Raw genomic sequence first — 14596 nt, 5'->3', positions numbered from 1 at the left:
CCAAGCATGGTCAAAAGCTGAATGGTTAGGTGGGGACTTGGACAGCTGGCGGCGTCAGGGGAGGAAGCTGTAGTAGTTGCCAAGAATTCGGCAGTGGGCTTTTGGTACCTTTCCTTTGTTCGGAGGCTCTCTGAGTGGGCAGGGTTTGGAGAGATAAAGAGACACAGAAGAGACAGAGGGGGTAGGAAGGGATGGAGAGGCAGGAATGGGGCTTCCCAGGCCATGAAGGAGTGAGCTAGAGCTCCAACCTGACAGTACTGGCCACTGTAAGCCTCCTTGTTCAGCAAGAAGAGTCCCACAGACAAATGAACATACAGACATGTAAATCCCAGTCACAATGCAAGGCAGGATCACATCAACGGGGAAGGACATTTGGGGTCAGGTGAGGTGGGGCTGTACTGCCTTTCTACAGAGGGCCACATGGGTGAACCAATCACTAAGTGAAATAAGCCAGACGCAGAAACACAAATACTATGTGTTTCCCCTCATATCTCGAATCAAGATCTTAACAGGGAAAGATATAGAAGTGAAAAGAAAACTGCCTGGGAAAAAGAAGGGGACCTAAAGAGAGGGGAGAAGTTAGAGGGGGAAGTGGGGACATTATATACAGGTCCGCAAATGTCATAATGAAACCAATTACTTTGTAAAATTAGCATGTGCTTAAGAGAATAAAGATGGGGGCTGGCAAGAGGGCTCAGGCTGCTCTTCTAGAGGACCTGGATCGATTCTCAGCACCCGCATGGCAGCTCACAACCATCTATAACTCCAGTTCCAGAGATCTGACACCCTCTTCTGGTCTCCATGGGCACCTGGCATGCAGGTGGTACACAGACATAGATACAGGCAAAACAATTCATATATAAAATAAAAACGTTTACCTCAAAAAGGAAAGAAAGGAAGGAAGGAAGGAAGGAAGGAAGGAAGGAAGGAAGGAAGGAAGGAAGGAAGGAAGGAAGGAAGGAAGGAAGGAAGAGCTGACCATGGTGGTATATACCTATATAACGCCAACACCCAAGGCACTGAAATAAGTGTTGTGAATTTGAGACTGGCTTGGGTCACACAGTGAGAGTGTATCTCAAAACACACAGTGAAACACATGAACACACAGTGAAACACACGAACACACAGGCTTGTGTCCTCCATGGCCATCTCTGTACTGCAGGGTGGGCAGGGACTTCCTGAGATGAGAGACTGGTAAGAACGCATTTGAAAAGTCTGCTGGTCCCTGCCCCACTTAACAATGGGGACACGTTCTGAGAAACCCAGCTAGTGGATTTCAGGGCCTGTCATCACAGAGTGACTTACGCAGGCTCGAATGTCTAGGTCAATCCCTTCATGGGGCTTTTTTCAGGCAATCAAGACACAGCTACCAGTTTGATGCTGCACACCTGCAATCCCAGCACCTGGGAGGCAGAGGCAGGAGGCTGACGAGTTTGGCACCAGTCGGGGCTATATAGGAAGATTCTGACTCAAAACAAAGACAAACCAAGGGGCTTGTGGGACGGCTGTCGGCAGGTGAAGGGGCTTGCATTGGGGCTTGGCTGCTGGGTCCCACCCCCAGGAATCCACGTGGTGAGGGAGAGAGCTCACTGTCACCAGCTTGAGTCTCCATGTATGCGCCCACACAAATTCTCCCAAAATAAATAAGTAAACAGACACAACTTTAATTTGAGGATTTAACAAGGCAGCTCCACATAGTTTACCTGGTACTTAAAAACAGGTTTATTGCCGGGCGGTGGTGGCGCACGCCTTTAATCCCAGCACTCGGGAGGCAGAGCCAGGCGGATCTCTGTGAGTTCGAGGCCAGCCTGGGCTACCAAGTGAGCTCCAGGAAAGGCGCAAAGCTACACAGAGAAACCCTGTCTCGAAAAACCAAAAAAAAAAAAAAAAAAAAAAAAAAAACAAACAGGTTTATTTCTGGGTAACTTACAACCAGTAAAAGGGTCGGTTATGGGGTCCAGGAGAGGAGAGGTGAGGTATAGTCCAGCGTGGTTCTCTGGAGTACTCTGACTTGGCCTGCAATCCAGCATCCAGGATCACGAGGAGCCAAGAGGGCTGGCATGTACAGATCTTGGGATCTTACAGCTCCCGTCTGGACTACGCCCCAGGGGCAGGTCATAGGTAGGTAGTTACTGGCTGCCTCACCAGGGGCAGTGATTCAAAGTTAAAGCTGGAAGAGCTGCCCACTACACAACTTAGATAAAAATAAAAAATTATTAAACCTTTTATAAATTTTTATTATTAAAATAATATTATTTAATAATATTATTAAAATAATAATAAAATATATTATATATCATATATAATTTATATTTAAATTTATAATTTAAATATAAATTTATAATTTATTATAATATAATAAATAATATATATTATATAATAATATTATATATATTTATATAAAATATATATTATATATATATATATCCTGAAACTGCAAGGTGCACAAGGGTTGGTAACAAGCTCACTATTTTTTTTTAAAGATTTATTTATTTATTATGTATGCAGCATGTATGCCTGCAGGCCAGAAGAGGGCACCAGATCTCATTACAGATGGTTGTGAGCCACCATGTGGTTGCTGGGAATTGAACTCAGGTCCTCTGGAAGAACAGACAGTGCTCTTAACCTCTGAGCCATCTCTCCAGCCCCACGAGCACACTATTTTATAGGAAGCTTTTTGTTCCTGGATGTGGTCTGCTGGAGCCTGTGACCTCTGGAGGTGGAGGTAGGGGAAATCAGGAGACATTGATCATCCTTGACTACATGCTGAGTTTGGGGCCAGCCTGGTTGGAAAGTAAAACAAGACAGAACTTTTTAAGTTCAGCTTTAAAATACTTATTGACGTATTTATCTGGGTGGACGGGGGCAGGGGGCGGGGGGGGGGGGGGAGTGTCTGTGTGTGTGTGTGGAGGACAGAGGAGTTTAGTTCTCTCCTTCCACCATGTGGGTTCCAGGAATCGAACTCAGATCTTTAGGCAGGAAGATACCAGATTGTCAACTTCTCCCTTCCGTGTGCATAGGTGTGAGTGCACACAAACAAGTACACACAAATGCACCTCCCCCACACTCTCCCTACATGCACACATGCGTGAATGCACACATACACACACAAGCTTACTGAGGCTGAACTTACATACAAGAATATTTATCCACTTAAGGTCATGGTTTTGCCTCATGACTTGACATTCCAGCTCCACTCAGGTTGTAGAATTCCTCATCACTCTATAATGCCCCAGGGGCCTATATGTCCGTTTTAGCAGTTTCCAGCCCATAGCAGCCACTGACCTGCTTTCTGTCAGTGTATACCCTGTAAAGCAAAGGTTAGTTAGTTGAAACAAGGTACGTGGAGTCCTCCTCAGAGAACTCAGAGAGCAGGCCACCGGGAGTGGGGTGTCTTACAGCACAGTGCGGGCAGGACAGCTGTGCTCTGGTTATTTTTCAAAGAATAAGCAAGAGTTATTTTATTTGCTGATTTTGCTGTGCTGAGGACCACATTTAGAGTCTTACATTTGCTGGGCAAGCAACCCAGGGCGAGACAACATTCCTAGCTCTTGTAATTTTATTTGGAAATAGGATCTTGCTCTGTGGCCCAGGCTAGCCTTAAATTTAGGATCCTGACAGGCATGCACCTCTGCCCTCTGCAGGGAATTGTTTTGATAAAGACTTCTTCCAGGAGACCTTCTCAGACAGTGGTTCTCAACATGATGATCATGATCCTGGGGGCGGGGGGTGGGGGTGGGGATGGGGGCATTGAACGACCCTTTCATGGGGGTCCCATATCAGATATTCTGCAAATCAAATATTTACATTGCAATTCTTTTTTTTTTTTTTTTTGGATTTTCGAGACAAGGTTTCTCTGTGTTGCTTTGCGCCTTTCCTGGAACTCGCTTTGGAGACCAGGCTGGCCTCGAACTCACAGAGATCCTCCTGCCTCTGCCTCCCGAGTGCTGGGATTAAAGGCGTGTGCCACCACCGCCCGGCGCAATTCTTAACAGTAGAAAAATTACAGTTCTGTAGTAGCAATGAAATAATGTTATGGTTGGGCGTCCCCACAACATGAGGAGCTGTATTAAAGGGCTGCAGCGTTAGGAAGGTCGAGAACCGCTGTCAGGTGTGGGAAAGATGAGTGTAGGGTCTAAGCAGACTCCCCAGCAAACACCCGAGAGAGCAGAGGCGTCTGGGAATGGAAGCAGCAGAGCCCTGTCCTCTGGAGCTTGTCAGCCCTCAGTTGGGCACTGGAGAGCTCACATCTCCATTGCTCCAGGCCCCCTGTGCGGCTCACTCTCCGCCAAGGTGCCTGGGCAGAGAAGTGAGCTTGTTTCCACAGAACGCCCGCTGCTCATGGCACTCGCCTGGCCTGTTTGACCCTGTCTTGTTTCCACAGCGAGATCCCAACCAGACTGGGATTTCTTTGTTGTTGTTTAAGATTGCCGTGAGCAGTGGCTCATGACTGCTGTCCCAGTAGGCAGGGGCCTGGTTTAAGTAAGGTGGAGAGTTTGAGGCCAGCCTGGACTGCAAAGAGAGATTCTGTCTTAGAAAAACAAAACAAAAGTGACCAGGCGGTGGTGGCGCACACCTTTGATCCCAGCACTTGGGAGGCAGAGGCAGGCGGATCTCTGAGTTCGAGGCCGGCCTGGTCTACAGAGTGAGTTCCAGGACAGGCAGGGCTGCACAAAGAAACCATGTCTCAAAAAAACAAACGAACAAACGAACACAATAGTGAGTCTTGGGTGTGGTGTGTGCTGGTGCAGGACGCAGAGGCAGGCGGATCTTTGGGATGTGAGGGCCAGCCCAGTCTGCATAGTGAGTTTTAGGCCAGCCAGGGCTACATAGTGAGATGCTGTCTCAAAAACGAAACAAGGGCTGGAGAGCTTAGTGGTTAAGAGCACTGGTTGCTCTTGTAGAGGACTTGGGTTTGGTTTCCAGCACCCACCTGGCGGCTCACAGCCATCTGTAACTCCAGTTCCAGTGGATCCAATGCCTTCTACCAACCTCAGAGAGTACCAGACGCACACGGTACACAGACATACATGCAGACAAAACACTTGAATGCAATAATAATAATTTTTTTAAATGTCAAAACAGCAGTGAGCCCGTACTTAAGACCTGAGTCACGTGGCCCAGCTCCTCTCTCAGATGTAAACCCGAAACTTTCTAGGAATGTCCCAAACAAGCCTGAGTTCTGTCCACAGAAAACAGCTCTCCTATTCCTGTGCAAGCCCTGCGATGCCAGCTTTCACGTCCTCCCGGAATCCACCACATTCAAGTCAGGCTTTCATTCAAGTTCCTCAGCTTCTTGATTGATTTGATTTGATTTGATTTGATTTGATTGAGACAGGGTTTCTTGTACCCAGGCTGGTAGCTGAGGATGATCCTCAATTTCTGGTCTTCCTGCCGCCTCTCCCCTACTGCTGAGGACAGATGGACACAACTGTATCTGGTTTATGTGGTGCCAGGGACGGGAAGCAGGGCTTGTGCCTGCCGGGTAAGCACTCTGCCAACTGAATGTGAATAAACACATACATACATACATACATACATACATACATACATACATACATACATACATCTTAAGGATAAAATCGTGATTAGTTTTATTCCTCCAACCCTGATCCTCTGCAGGCACCTGGGCGTTTTTGTCCAGCCCCACTCCCTCAGTGTGACTGTTCTTCCACCCACCACCTACACCACCCCAGCCAGGAAGATGTGGAAACATCATTTACTTTTGCCAGGTACGGAATTTATTTGGATAATTTTTCTCTTTGCCTGCCATTGTTCATAAGTATCCCAGAGGATCTGAATTTATGGAGCAGTGGGAACTCCCTGGAAAACCCTCACCAGGGCAGATTGTTCCCTCACCCCTGGAACCCTGTCTCTCCCACTCTGAAGAGCCAAGAGTCAGTGGCTTGTACCCTTCCCCCATCCCAGGTCCCCAGCTCAGCTCCAGCCCTGGGCGGCCCCCCATGAAGGCACTGAAACACTTGGCCGCTGCAGAGGCTGGGCTCACTCTTCCAGAGAAGTCTCTCGCCATTACAAAGTCCCAGAGTGAGAGGGTGGGAAGGAGGGCACCATGGAGAGTTGGGAATGTGAGCAGGTCCAGGGAGAGCCGAGTGACAGCTGTGTCTCCAGCCTGTCCCAGGAGTCGCGTCTCTCCTGAGCTAGGGAATGAATGCCCTACTCCTTCCTGATCCCCGGAGATCTCGGGGCCAGCACTGGGTCAATGCTTCCATACCCCTCCTCCGGTCCATCCTTTACGCTAGCTTGGACACTCCTTGGACGGCTCTTCTCTGTTCTTTTCCTTCAGTTCCAAGCTGACTTCCTGAGTCCACGGCACACAGCCTCTGGTCAGCCTCCCCAGGAGCTGCTGAAAGTCGGCTTGGAACTTGGAGGATGAGAAGTAGAAGACAAGGGGGTCGATGCAAGAGTTGAGCGTGCTGAGGAGGAGCACGTAGCTCCGCCAGGTTGGACTCTCACCCCGGACATAGCCCACCACGTGGGACATATTGTAGGGGCCGAAGCAGACGAAGAAGATGAGCAGTGTGGCTGCCAGAAGCCCCATCACCCTCTTGCGCCGGCGCCGGCTGGCTCCCCGGCTGAGAATCCACACAAGCCGGCTGTAGCAGTAACTCGTGATGCAAAGGGGCACCATAAAGAGGACCACAGCCATCTCTAGCCTCACAGGCAGGAGCACAGCCAGCTGGTCCTCCCGGAATTTCAGGTAGCAGGTTGTATCGATCCCCTGGCTGTGGGTGGTGTTTCCCCAGTACTGAATGACATAAACCACACTACAGTGACCTGATGCCAGGAACCAGCAGATGCCACTGACCAGACCAGCCTGCCCCAGTCGTGGCCGAGTCTTGTACCACAGTGGGTAGGCCACGCTCAGAAAACGTTCGACGCTCACAGCCATCAGGAAGAGGGAGGTGAGATAGATGGTGGTGAAGAAGAGAAACCCCGAGAGGGGGCATAAGATATAGGGCAGGAGCCACCTCATGCCACTGGCTGCCTCCACCATGCGAAACGGCAGGAACAGCAGCAGCAGCAGGTCCGACAGGGTCAGGTTGAGCAAAAGTAAGTCCACGGCCACCGGGCGGCGACGCAGCTTGCCCACGAAGACCACCAGGGCCAGCACGTTGAGGGGCAGTCCCACGAGGAAGACCACCAGGTACACGGAAAAGAAGAGCCAGTGATGGCCGACAGAGACGCTCATCTCCATGGCCACAGATGCTAGTGAGACAGAGGTGAAGAGGGAGGTAGCGTGGGGAGTGGAGGAGTCCTCTGTCCCCCACCAGGAGACTCTGACCCATCAGGCAGGAGGGTTGCCCTCACTGTTTACTCCCACCACGGCATCCCCCATACTCTGCCCTGCAGGGTCAGCCTTCCTGCCTTGCTGCCTTTCCTGCCCCTCACCCAGTGCAGACACCGCCAAGGTGTCTCCCTCCATGTGTAACCCCAGCCCCACACTCACCAGCTTACTGGAAAATCGGCGCTCAGCTGCCTAGCACCACGCTGGCTCTTCCCACACTAGGGCGGTGAGCTAGTTGTCCAGCTGAAATGATAAAGACTTGGTGGTGCCTGTGACGTCACTCGCTGCAGAACTGCACAAAAGATGCTTTGAGCTCTGCTATCTGGGCTGTGTCCATATGCAAAAAAAAGAACAAATCCCAGGGCTGCGTGTGTTGCTGAACATACGGTCTCGGCTGGGACCTTCCTTCCCCCCACTTTGACATCATCTCCTCCACTTGGATTCGGTATGCTTCTTTAGAACATGCACATCTATGCTCATCAGAGTGGGAGATGGGATGCACAGACCGAGGGCTGGGCTCTGCAGCAGGCTCTGTTTCTTGCTGACTCTGTGACCTGGGACAAATGAGTACAAGTCTGTGGCCCCCATTCCATAAAACAGGTAACAATACAATTTCACAGATTAAAACGCACACATTGGCTCAGTTATGGAGCTCAGTGGTGGGAGCAAATAGACTGGGCTGTGGCTCGGTTGGTAGAGCATTTGCGTATCATGCATGAAGCCCTGAGTTCGAGCCCCAGCACATAAAGCAGGTGTGGTGGTGCATGCCTGTAATCCCAACAGTTTGAGGAAGAATCAGGAGGATCAGGAGTTCAAGGTCATCATCAGGTCCTGGCTACAAACAGTTTGAGGCCAACCTGGGCTAAATGAAGCCCTGTCTCAAACAAAACATAACATACTAAGCACATAGAACAGAGTCTGTCCCTGCCATGGTCCTTGTGGTGCAGGCAGGGATCTGCGGTGACGATGGTTAATGTGATGGTGGAGGTGGAGACAGTGAGGATTGCAGTTATCTTTCAGTAGGAGCATAACCCACAACAGGTCCTCAGGCACCACGTCAGTTCATGACAGGGAGGTGACTCTCCAGGTCCCCCTCCTTGTTAGGCATCGTGGCCACAGTCGGGGAGCAGGAGACATGTTTCACACCCAGCTCCGTTCATCCTCAGAGACAGCAGACCTCTTCACTCAAATGTTTATGGAGCAGAACATGAAACCGACACCCACCCGCCAGAATGGCTATAGCCAACACCAGACAGGAACAAGTGCCAGCAAAGACAGAGAGACACCAGAGACTGCACCAGGGGGTAGCCACTTTGGAAAGCAATTTGATGGTTTCTCTAAAAACTTAAACATGCATTTACACAGTACCGATAATTCTACTCTGAATATTTGCTGGAGAGACATGAACACATGCGTGTTCACAAACACTGGCTCATAGATCATCTTCATCATGGGCCTAGCGACCGTGGCTCACAGTGGAAATAGGCCATGACTCCTCAACGGATAGACATCAGGATGTGAGGCATCCCGATAACAGCGTGACACACCACATGGATGAACCCCAAAACACATGCTAAGTAAAGCAAGCCAGACATAGCAGGCCCTATTTCACATGATTTCATTTGCAGGAAATGTCCAGAATAGGCAAATATTTTAAAACAGAAAGTCGACTAATGATTGGGAGCCAATGATGAGAGACGGGAAGAGAACTAGAGATCCACTGTGAATGAGCGTAAGGGATCTTTCTGGGGTACATTCCTGGGAATTCACTTTTAAAAATTGGCTTGTGTACTGAGCATGGGTGAATTTTCTGGCCTGTAAATTATATCTTGGTTAAGTTGTTAAAGGTGCTGCTGCGAGCCAGGCAGTTTTTATTGCTTCCGGGCTTGCATTTAGTGAGACTAAATAAAGACATCAATACTAAAAACGGAAGCTCCATCTCCTGGGGGAGTGAATGATCAAGAGATCTAGTTGAGGGTGGGGGGTGGACCTGGTGGAGGAAGCCAGAGTGGATGGGATCGATTGGGCCAGGGAAGGAAGCCCAGGTAACTGGGCACAGTGACGCCACCCCAACAGATGCTCCAGGTCAGTGGGGACAGAGGTTCTAACCACTATGGGGGCAGGCGGTGGGGTCGCATGGACTTTCACTAAAATTCTCTAGTGTCCCACTGTCCAGGGGCCACGTGGTGAATGAAAAAATGGGGAAAAAAAAGATGAGGACACGACTACTCCTAAAGTATGGCCAAGATTTTTATTGTAGAGATAAGGGAGAAGCAGGCAGAGGGGAGAGTCTGGGCTGAACGTGGCTGGCAGACTAAACCAAGAGAGGCGAGAGGGTGAGGGAGAGGAGAGAGGAACCGCTGACCAAGAGACGGCTGTAGTCAAAATGGCTGAGTTACAGAGGGATCAGGGTTGGGGGAAGGGAAGTGGAAGCCCCGCCCCTGGGGGAGAGGTTTAGGGTAGGGGCGGGGTGAGGAGTGCTGGAGCAGCCACAGGTACTGAGGTATAATGGGAGAGCTGGCCAGCATCCGCTTTGATATATTTGCCAAGTAAGTAACATCGAATTTTCTTTGGCAGGAGATCAGGAATATCTACCCAGTTGACAAATGTTTGCCGAGACCTACTATGTGCTGGTCTCTCTTTTAAGTGTTGTGGACCTACTGTTCAAAAACTCTTACATTCAAACACAGTTAAGGCCACAAACAGATCTTTTCTTCCTTCCTTCCTTTCTTTTTTCTTTTTCTTTTTCTTTTTTTTTTTTTGAGACGGGGTCTCACTGGAACTCACATTGTAGACCAGGCTCACTTTGAACACCCAGAGATCCACTTGCCCAAAGAGATAATTTGTATGAACCAATTCAAGCTCTCTGGCCACTGTGCTATCGCTCATTGGAGACTTTGCTGTCAGGAGAAGAATAAGCTTGATTCTGACACCTGGCCTCATCAGAGATGCCCAAGTGCCCGTCTCCTTCACGGCCACTCTCCTCTGCCCTCCCTCTCATGGGCTGGGGTGTGCCTCTTCTCCTTCTCCAATGGATCACCAATACAGTCGACACCACAAGTTTTTCTAGATGTCCACTAAGCTTTAGAGGTCCTGCTTGGAAGGACCACACCCCACCCCACTTTTGCTGGGGGACATCAAGAAAGCTTCTTGACCTCCCCCAGAATGAAGGTGGTCATCACTGTAGCCACTTCACACAGTTTTTGGGCCCGACTAGAGGAAGACATCCCTTGTCTGGGAGCATCATCTTGCACCACAGAGCTGCTGGAGGAGCGTGTTGTCTGCTCAAATCAGAATAGAGGCTTCCCACGGCTGGCGAGCAATCAGGCCACAGAATCTCGTTGGTGTTGGCTCCCTCTGCTGGGCACAGTGTCTGCTGCAAACCTGCCCATCTGAACAGCAGGCACCTGGCTGAATCAACAGGTTGTGTGAATTGGGCAACTGTGGTCTGTGCCAACAGTCTCAGCTTTTCTGGAGGCTGAGGCAGGGGAATCACTTGAGCCCAGGAGTTCAAGACCAACCCGGCTACTCTGTTAAAACAGAAGGCGGGGAAGGGGTGGGGGTGGGGGACCTGGGGACAGCTCATCCCTAGAGCACTTGCTTAGAAGGTGCAAGGCTCTAGGTTCTATCTCCAGTAATACACATACACACACACACACACACACACACACACACACACACACACGACACACACACACACAGATAGACAGACAGACACACAGACACACAGAGAAACACACACACACACACACACACACACACACACACACACACACACACACACACACACACACACACACACAGGGCTACTCTACTTGGAAGGGTTGGATGAAGATGAGGGACACAACTGGCGTGATGAGACACTCCCACAGTTCCAATATGCCTCGCCTCTGCTGGAGCTCAGGTCTGCAAATCCCCTGCGTCTGTCCAGCTTGCTTTCTGCTGTCAACTCAAATGCTGCCCTCTAGTGGGTTCAAAGGGGTATGGCAGGGTCATGATGTTGCCGCCTTTCTTCAGAAATGAAAATGTTCTTCCCTCAAAAATCATTTCCGGGAAACACTCCAAAATCGGATCACTATGGTGGTATTCTTCCTCATCCCCAGGAGTGCAGGGCTGCTCACAGCCTACGGCAGGCAGGTGGTTAGGACGTAAGGGACAGAAACAGGAGGCAAGTTGGGATATATCCGGCAGGTGTACTGTCCCGTTCCCGTTCTTGACCTCCACTCTCTTCTTCGTACAAGGACACTGTTCTCTCCAGGTGCAGCCCTTCCCATGAGTGGTTTCTGTGATGGCTTTGGGCGAGGCTGCTCCTGGGTCGTGGAGGGGCAGCCCTCTTGGGGGCCTGGCAGTCACCCAAGTCAACGCCCCTTGCCCCCAGAGGTGGCTGCTACTTCTGCATTGTTCCTCCTTGGGTCCTTGCCATACACACTGTCCCCCGGCCGGGACCTGCTCCCAAGTAGCCGGTGACCAGTGGGTTGAGCACCACACTCCAGGCCCCTGTGATGAGCCCCAACTTCCTCCAGGAGCCTCCTAGGTCCGGGTTTATGAAACTAGCCACATTGGAGGCATTGTAGGGCCCTAAGCAGAGCAGGAGTGTGAGAAGGGCGCCTCCGGCCACCCAAGCTGCCCGGAGCTTCCGCTTGTGGCTCAGACCTGAGTGGACCAGGGCCCGGAGGCAGCCCACATAGCAGAAGGCAGTGATGCCCAAGGGCAGAAAGAAGAGCAGGATGGAGAAACTGAGGCGGGCGGGGCCGGCAGAGTTGGGATCCCATGCTTCCAGGCAGACCGGGGAACCATTCACAGGTGTGCTGATTCCCAGGGAACTGGTGGTGTTGTCCAGCCAGCCTCCAGGGGCCTCTAAGCCAAGGACCAGGCCCAGGTGGCAGAGGACAAGGGCCCAAATAGCCACACACACGCCCCAGGAATAGCGGGGCCTTCGAATGGCTTGGTACCCGAAGGGGAAGGCAGCCCCCAGGTAGCGGCCCGCACTGAGAGCAGCCAGGAAGCCTCCACCTGCATAGAGGGGAGCAAAGTGGACCAAGGCGAAGAGAGGGCAGAAGGGGAGAGGCAGGGGCCAGGCCCCGGAAGCCAGGGCCTCCACGGCCTTCAGGGGCAGAGTGATGGCCAGGAGGAGGTCGGAGCAACCCAGGTGGAGCGTGTAGACCAGGCTGGGGGTGAGGCGCAGTCTCGCGTGGGCCACCGAGCCTCGGATGGCCATCAAGTTCAGTGGGAAGCCCAGTGCGAAGGCGGACACGTAGAGGGCGAAGGAGAGCTGTGGGGGCAGGGCCATGGGGCCAGGTGGGTGCTGGCCGCCGCTGCTCCTGCTCAGTTCATCAGCAGAGAGAAGGCGGGGCTTGGATCCCACGCTGGTGTCCCTGCTGCTCAGAGCGTCACTGAGGATGCCAAGGTCCACGGGAGGAAATGGCTGCTGGATAGCCCCCAAGCCCGGAGCAGAACTGAGGAGTCCTTTCAGTCCCCAGCTGTCCCCTCCTGTACCACCTCTTAGGGGGAAGACAACGACTCACTGTAACAGGAAGAGACAGAAGTTTCCAGAGCTGAGACGACCTCAATCCTGTAGACTCTGGGGAGAGAGGGGCAGAGGGAGGTCAGAACCAGGCTGTATGCATGCCAGAGACCCCGAGTTCACTCCCTGTCTCTTACTCCATGACCAGAGTTGCCATGCCCCCTCAACAGGAAAGACCTTCACCAGAGAAATCAGGGGCTGGAGGGACGGCTCAGCAGCTAAGACTCAAGTAGGGATCCTAGCACCAGATCAGTCACCTCACAGCCATCCATAACTCCAGTTACAGCATCTTCTTTGGCTTTTGTACACACATACACATGTGTTTTAAAGAGAGTAACCAGGAGCGGAGGCACACACAGTTGATCCCAGCAGAAGCAGGAAGGTCTCTGTGAGTTTGGGGGTCGCCTGGCCTACATATTAAGTTCCAGACCAGCCAGGGATACATAGAGAAGTCTGTTTCAGAGAGAGAGAGCTAGAAAAAAAAACACACACAGAGAGAGAGAGAGAGAGAGAGAGAGAGAGAGAGAGAGAGAGAGAGAGAGAGAGAGAGAGAGAGAGATCAGTGGACACTAGCTACACCAGGCAGGGAAAGGCAGGCCAAGGGGATGCTAAGGGGACAGCCCAAAGGCAAGTCAGTTCCCATCAGTGTATCACACCTCGGGGAATATCCTGGCACAGGAACCCAGGGAAGAGAGGAGCCTTTGAAAATGGGACTCACCTCTTGGTGCTGCCGGATGCCTCTGAGGTTCAGGAGTCCCCTTGCAGGGCTATTAGATGATGCCCGGGATGGGCAGTGATCTGGAAGGGAGAGAAGGGCGGGGTGGCCATTAGCAGGAGGTACTAGAAGCCTGGATGAGCAGCTGATGGAGCATCCTATGCTGGTCTGCAGAAGGTGAGGATGTACAGAGGAAGAACGGGAGTGTGACTGGCTTGATTGAAGACCTTAAAGAGGCAGGGTTCATGGGGCACAGCATTGTGCCCTCCCGATTCATTCGCTGCCTGCTCAAACCCACAGGGAGCTGAATCTGCCCCATGGCTGGATGAGCTCATGGGCAGGTCCCTTGCTTTATTGACTCACTCTGAAGTAACAACAACTGAAGACTTCAGTCACCAAAGCAGGTACATGCTGTCATTCATATACGGACAGTAAAAGAATCACTTAGTGGCCTAAGCCTGGTGATGCAACCTGTACTTCCAGCTATTCTGGAGATGTATGACGATCACAAGTTCAAGGCCAACCGGGCTACAGAGTGAGTTCAACTTCAGCCTGGGGAACTTAATGACAATGTCTCAGAATAAATACTGGTGAAGGGGCTGGAGATACGGCTCTGTGCTGCACAACCTGCCTAGAATCCCCCAGTGAGGGGCTGGAGGTGTGGCTCAGTGGTAGAGCCCCTGCCTAGAATCCCCCAGTGAGGGACTGGGGCGTGGCTCAGTGGTAGAGCCCCTGCCTAGAATCCCCCAGTGAGGGGCTGGGGTGTGGCTCAGTGGTAGAGCCCCTGCCTGGAATCCCTAGTGAGGGGCTGGGGTGTGGCTCAGTGGTAGAGACCCTGCCTAGAATCCCCCAGTGAGGGGCTGGGGTGTGGCTCAGTGGTGGAGCCCCTGCCTAGAATCCCCCAGTGAAGGGCTGGGGTGTGGCTCAGTGGTAGAGCCCCTGCCTAGAACCCCCCAGTGAGGGGCTGGGGTGTGGCTCAGTGGTAGAGCCCCTGCCTAGAACCCCCCAGTGAGGGGCTGGGATGTGGCTCAGTGGTAGAGCCCCTGCCTGG

General features: G+C 51.8%; 2 protein-coding genes across 2 annotated transcripts; both read right to left on the bottom strand.

The window, feature by feature from the left end:
• Positions 1-5942: 5942 nt before the first annotated feature.
• On the bottom strand, positions 5943-7216 carry Ffar3 (free fatty acid receptor 3). The gene has a single exon (XM_006982066.3). The coding sequence runs from the start codon at positions 7214-7216 to the stop codon at positions 6257-6259; it is 960 nt and encodes a 319-aa protein (XP_006982128.1). The 3' UTR covers positions 5943-6256.
• Positions 7217-11214: 3998 nt separating this feature from the next.
• Ffar1 (free fatty acid receptor 1) lies at positions 11215-12596 on the bottom strand. The gene has a single exon (XM_076551385.1). It carries the CDS (start codon positions 12594-12596, stop codon positions 11694-11696), a length of 903 nt encoding a protein of 300 aa, XP_076407500.1. The 3' UTR covers positions 11215-11693.
• Positions 12597-14596: the final 2000 nt, after the last annotated feature.

This window comes from Peromyscus maniculatus, chromosome 1 (assembly GCF_049852395.1).
Source record: "Peromyscus maniculatus bairdii isolate BWxNUB_F1_BW_parent chromosome 1, HU_Pman_BW_mat_3.1, whole genome shotgun sequence".
NCBI classification, from domain to species: Eukaryota; Metazoa; Chordata; class Mammalia; order Rodentia; family Cricetidae; genus Peromyscus; species Peromyscus maniculatus.
This window is presented reverse-complemented; position numbering and strand designations above follow the sequence as displayed.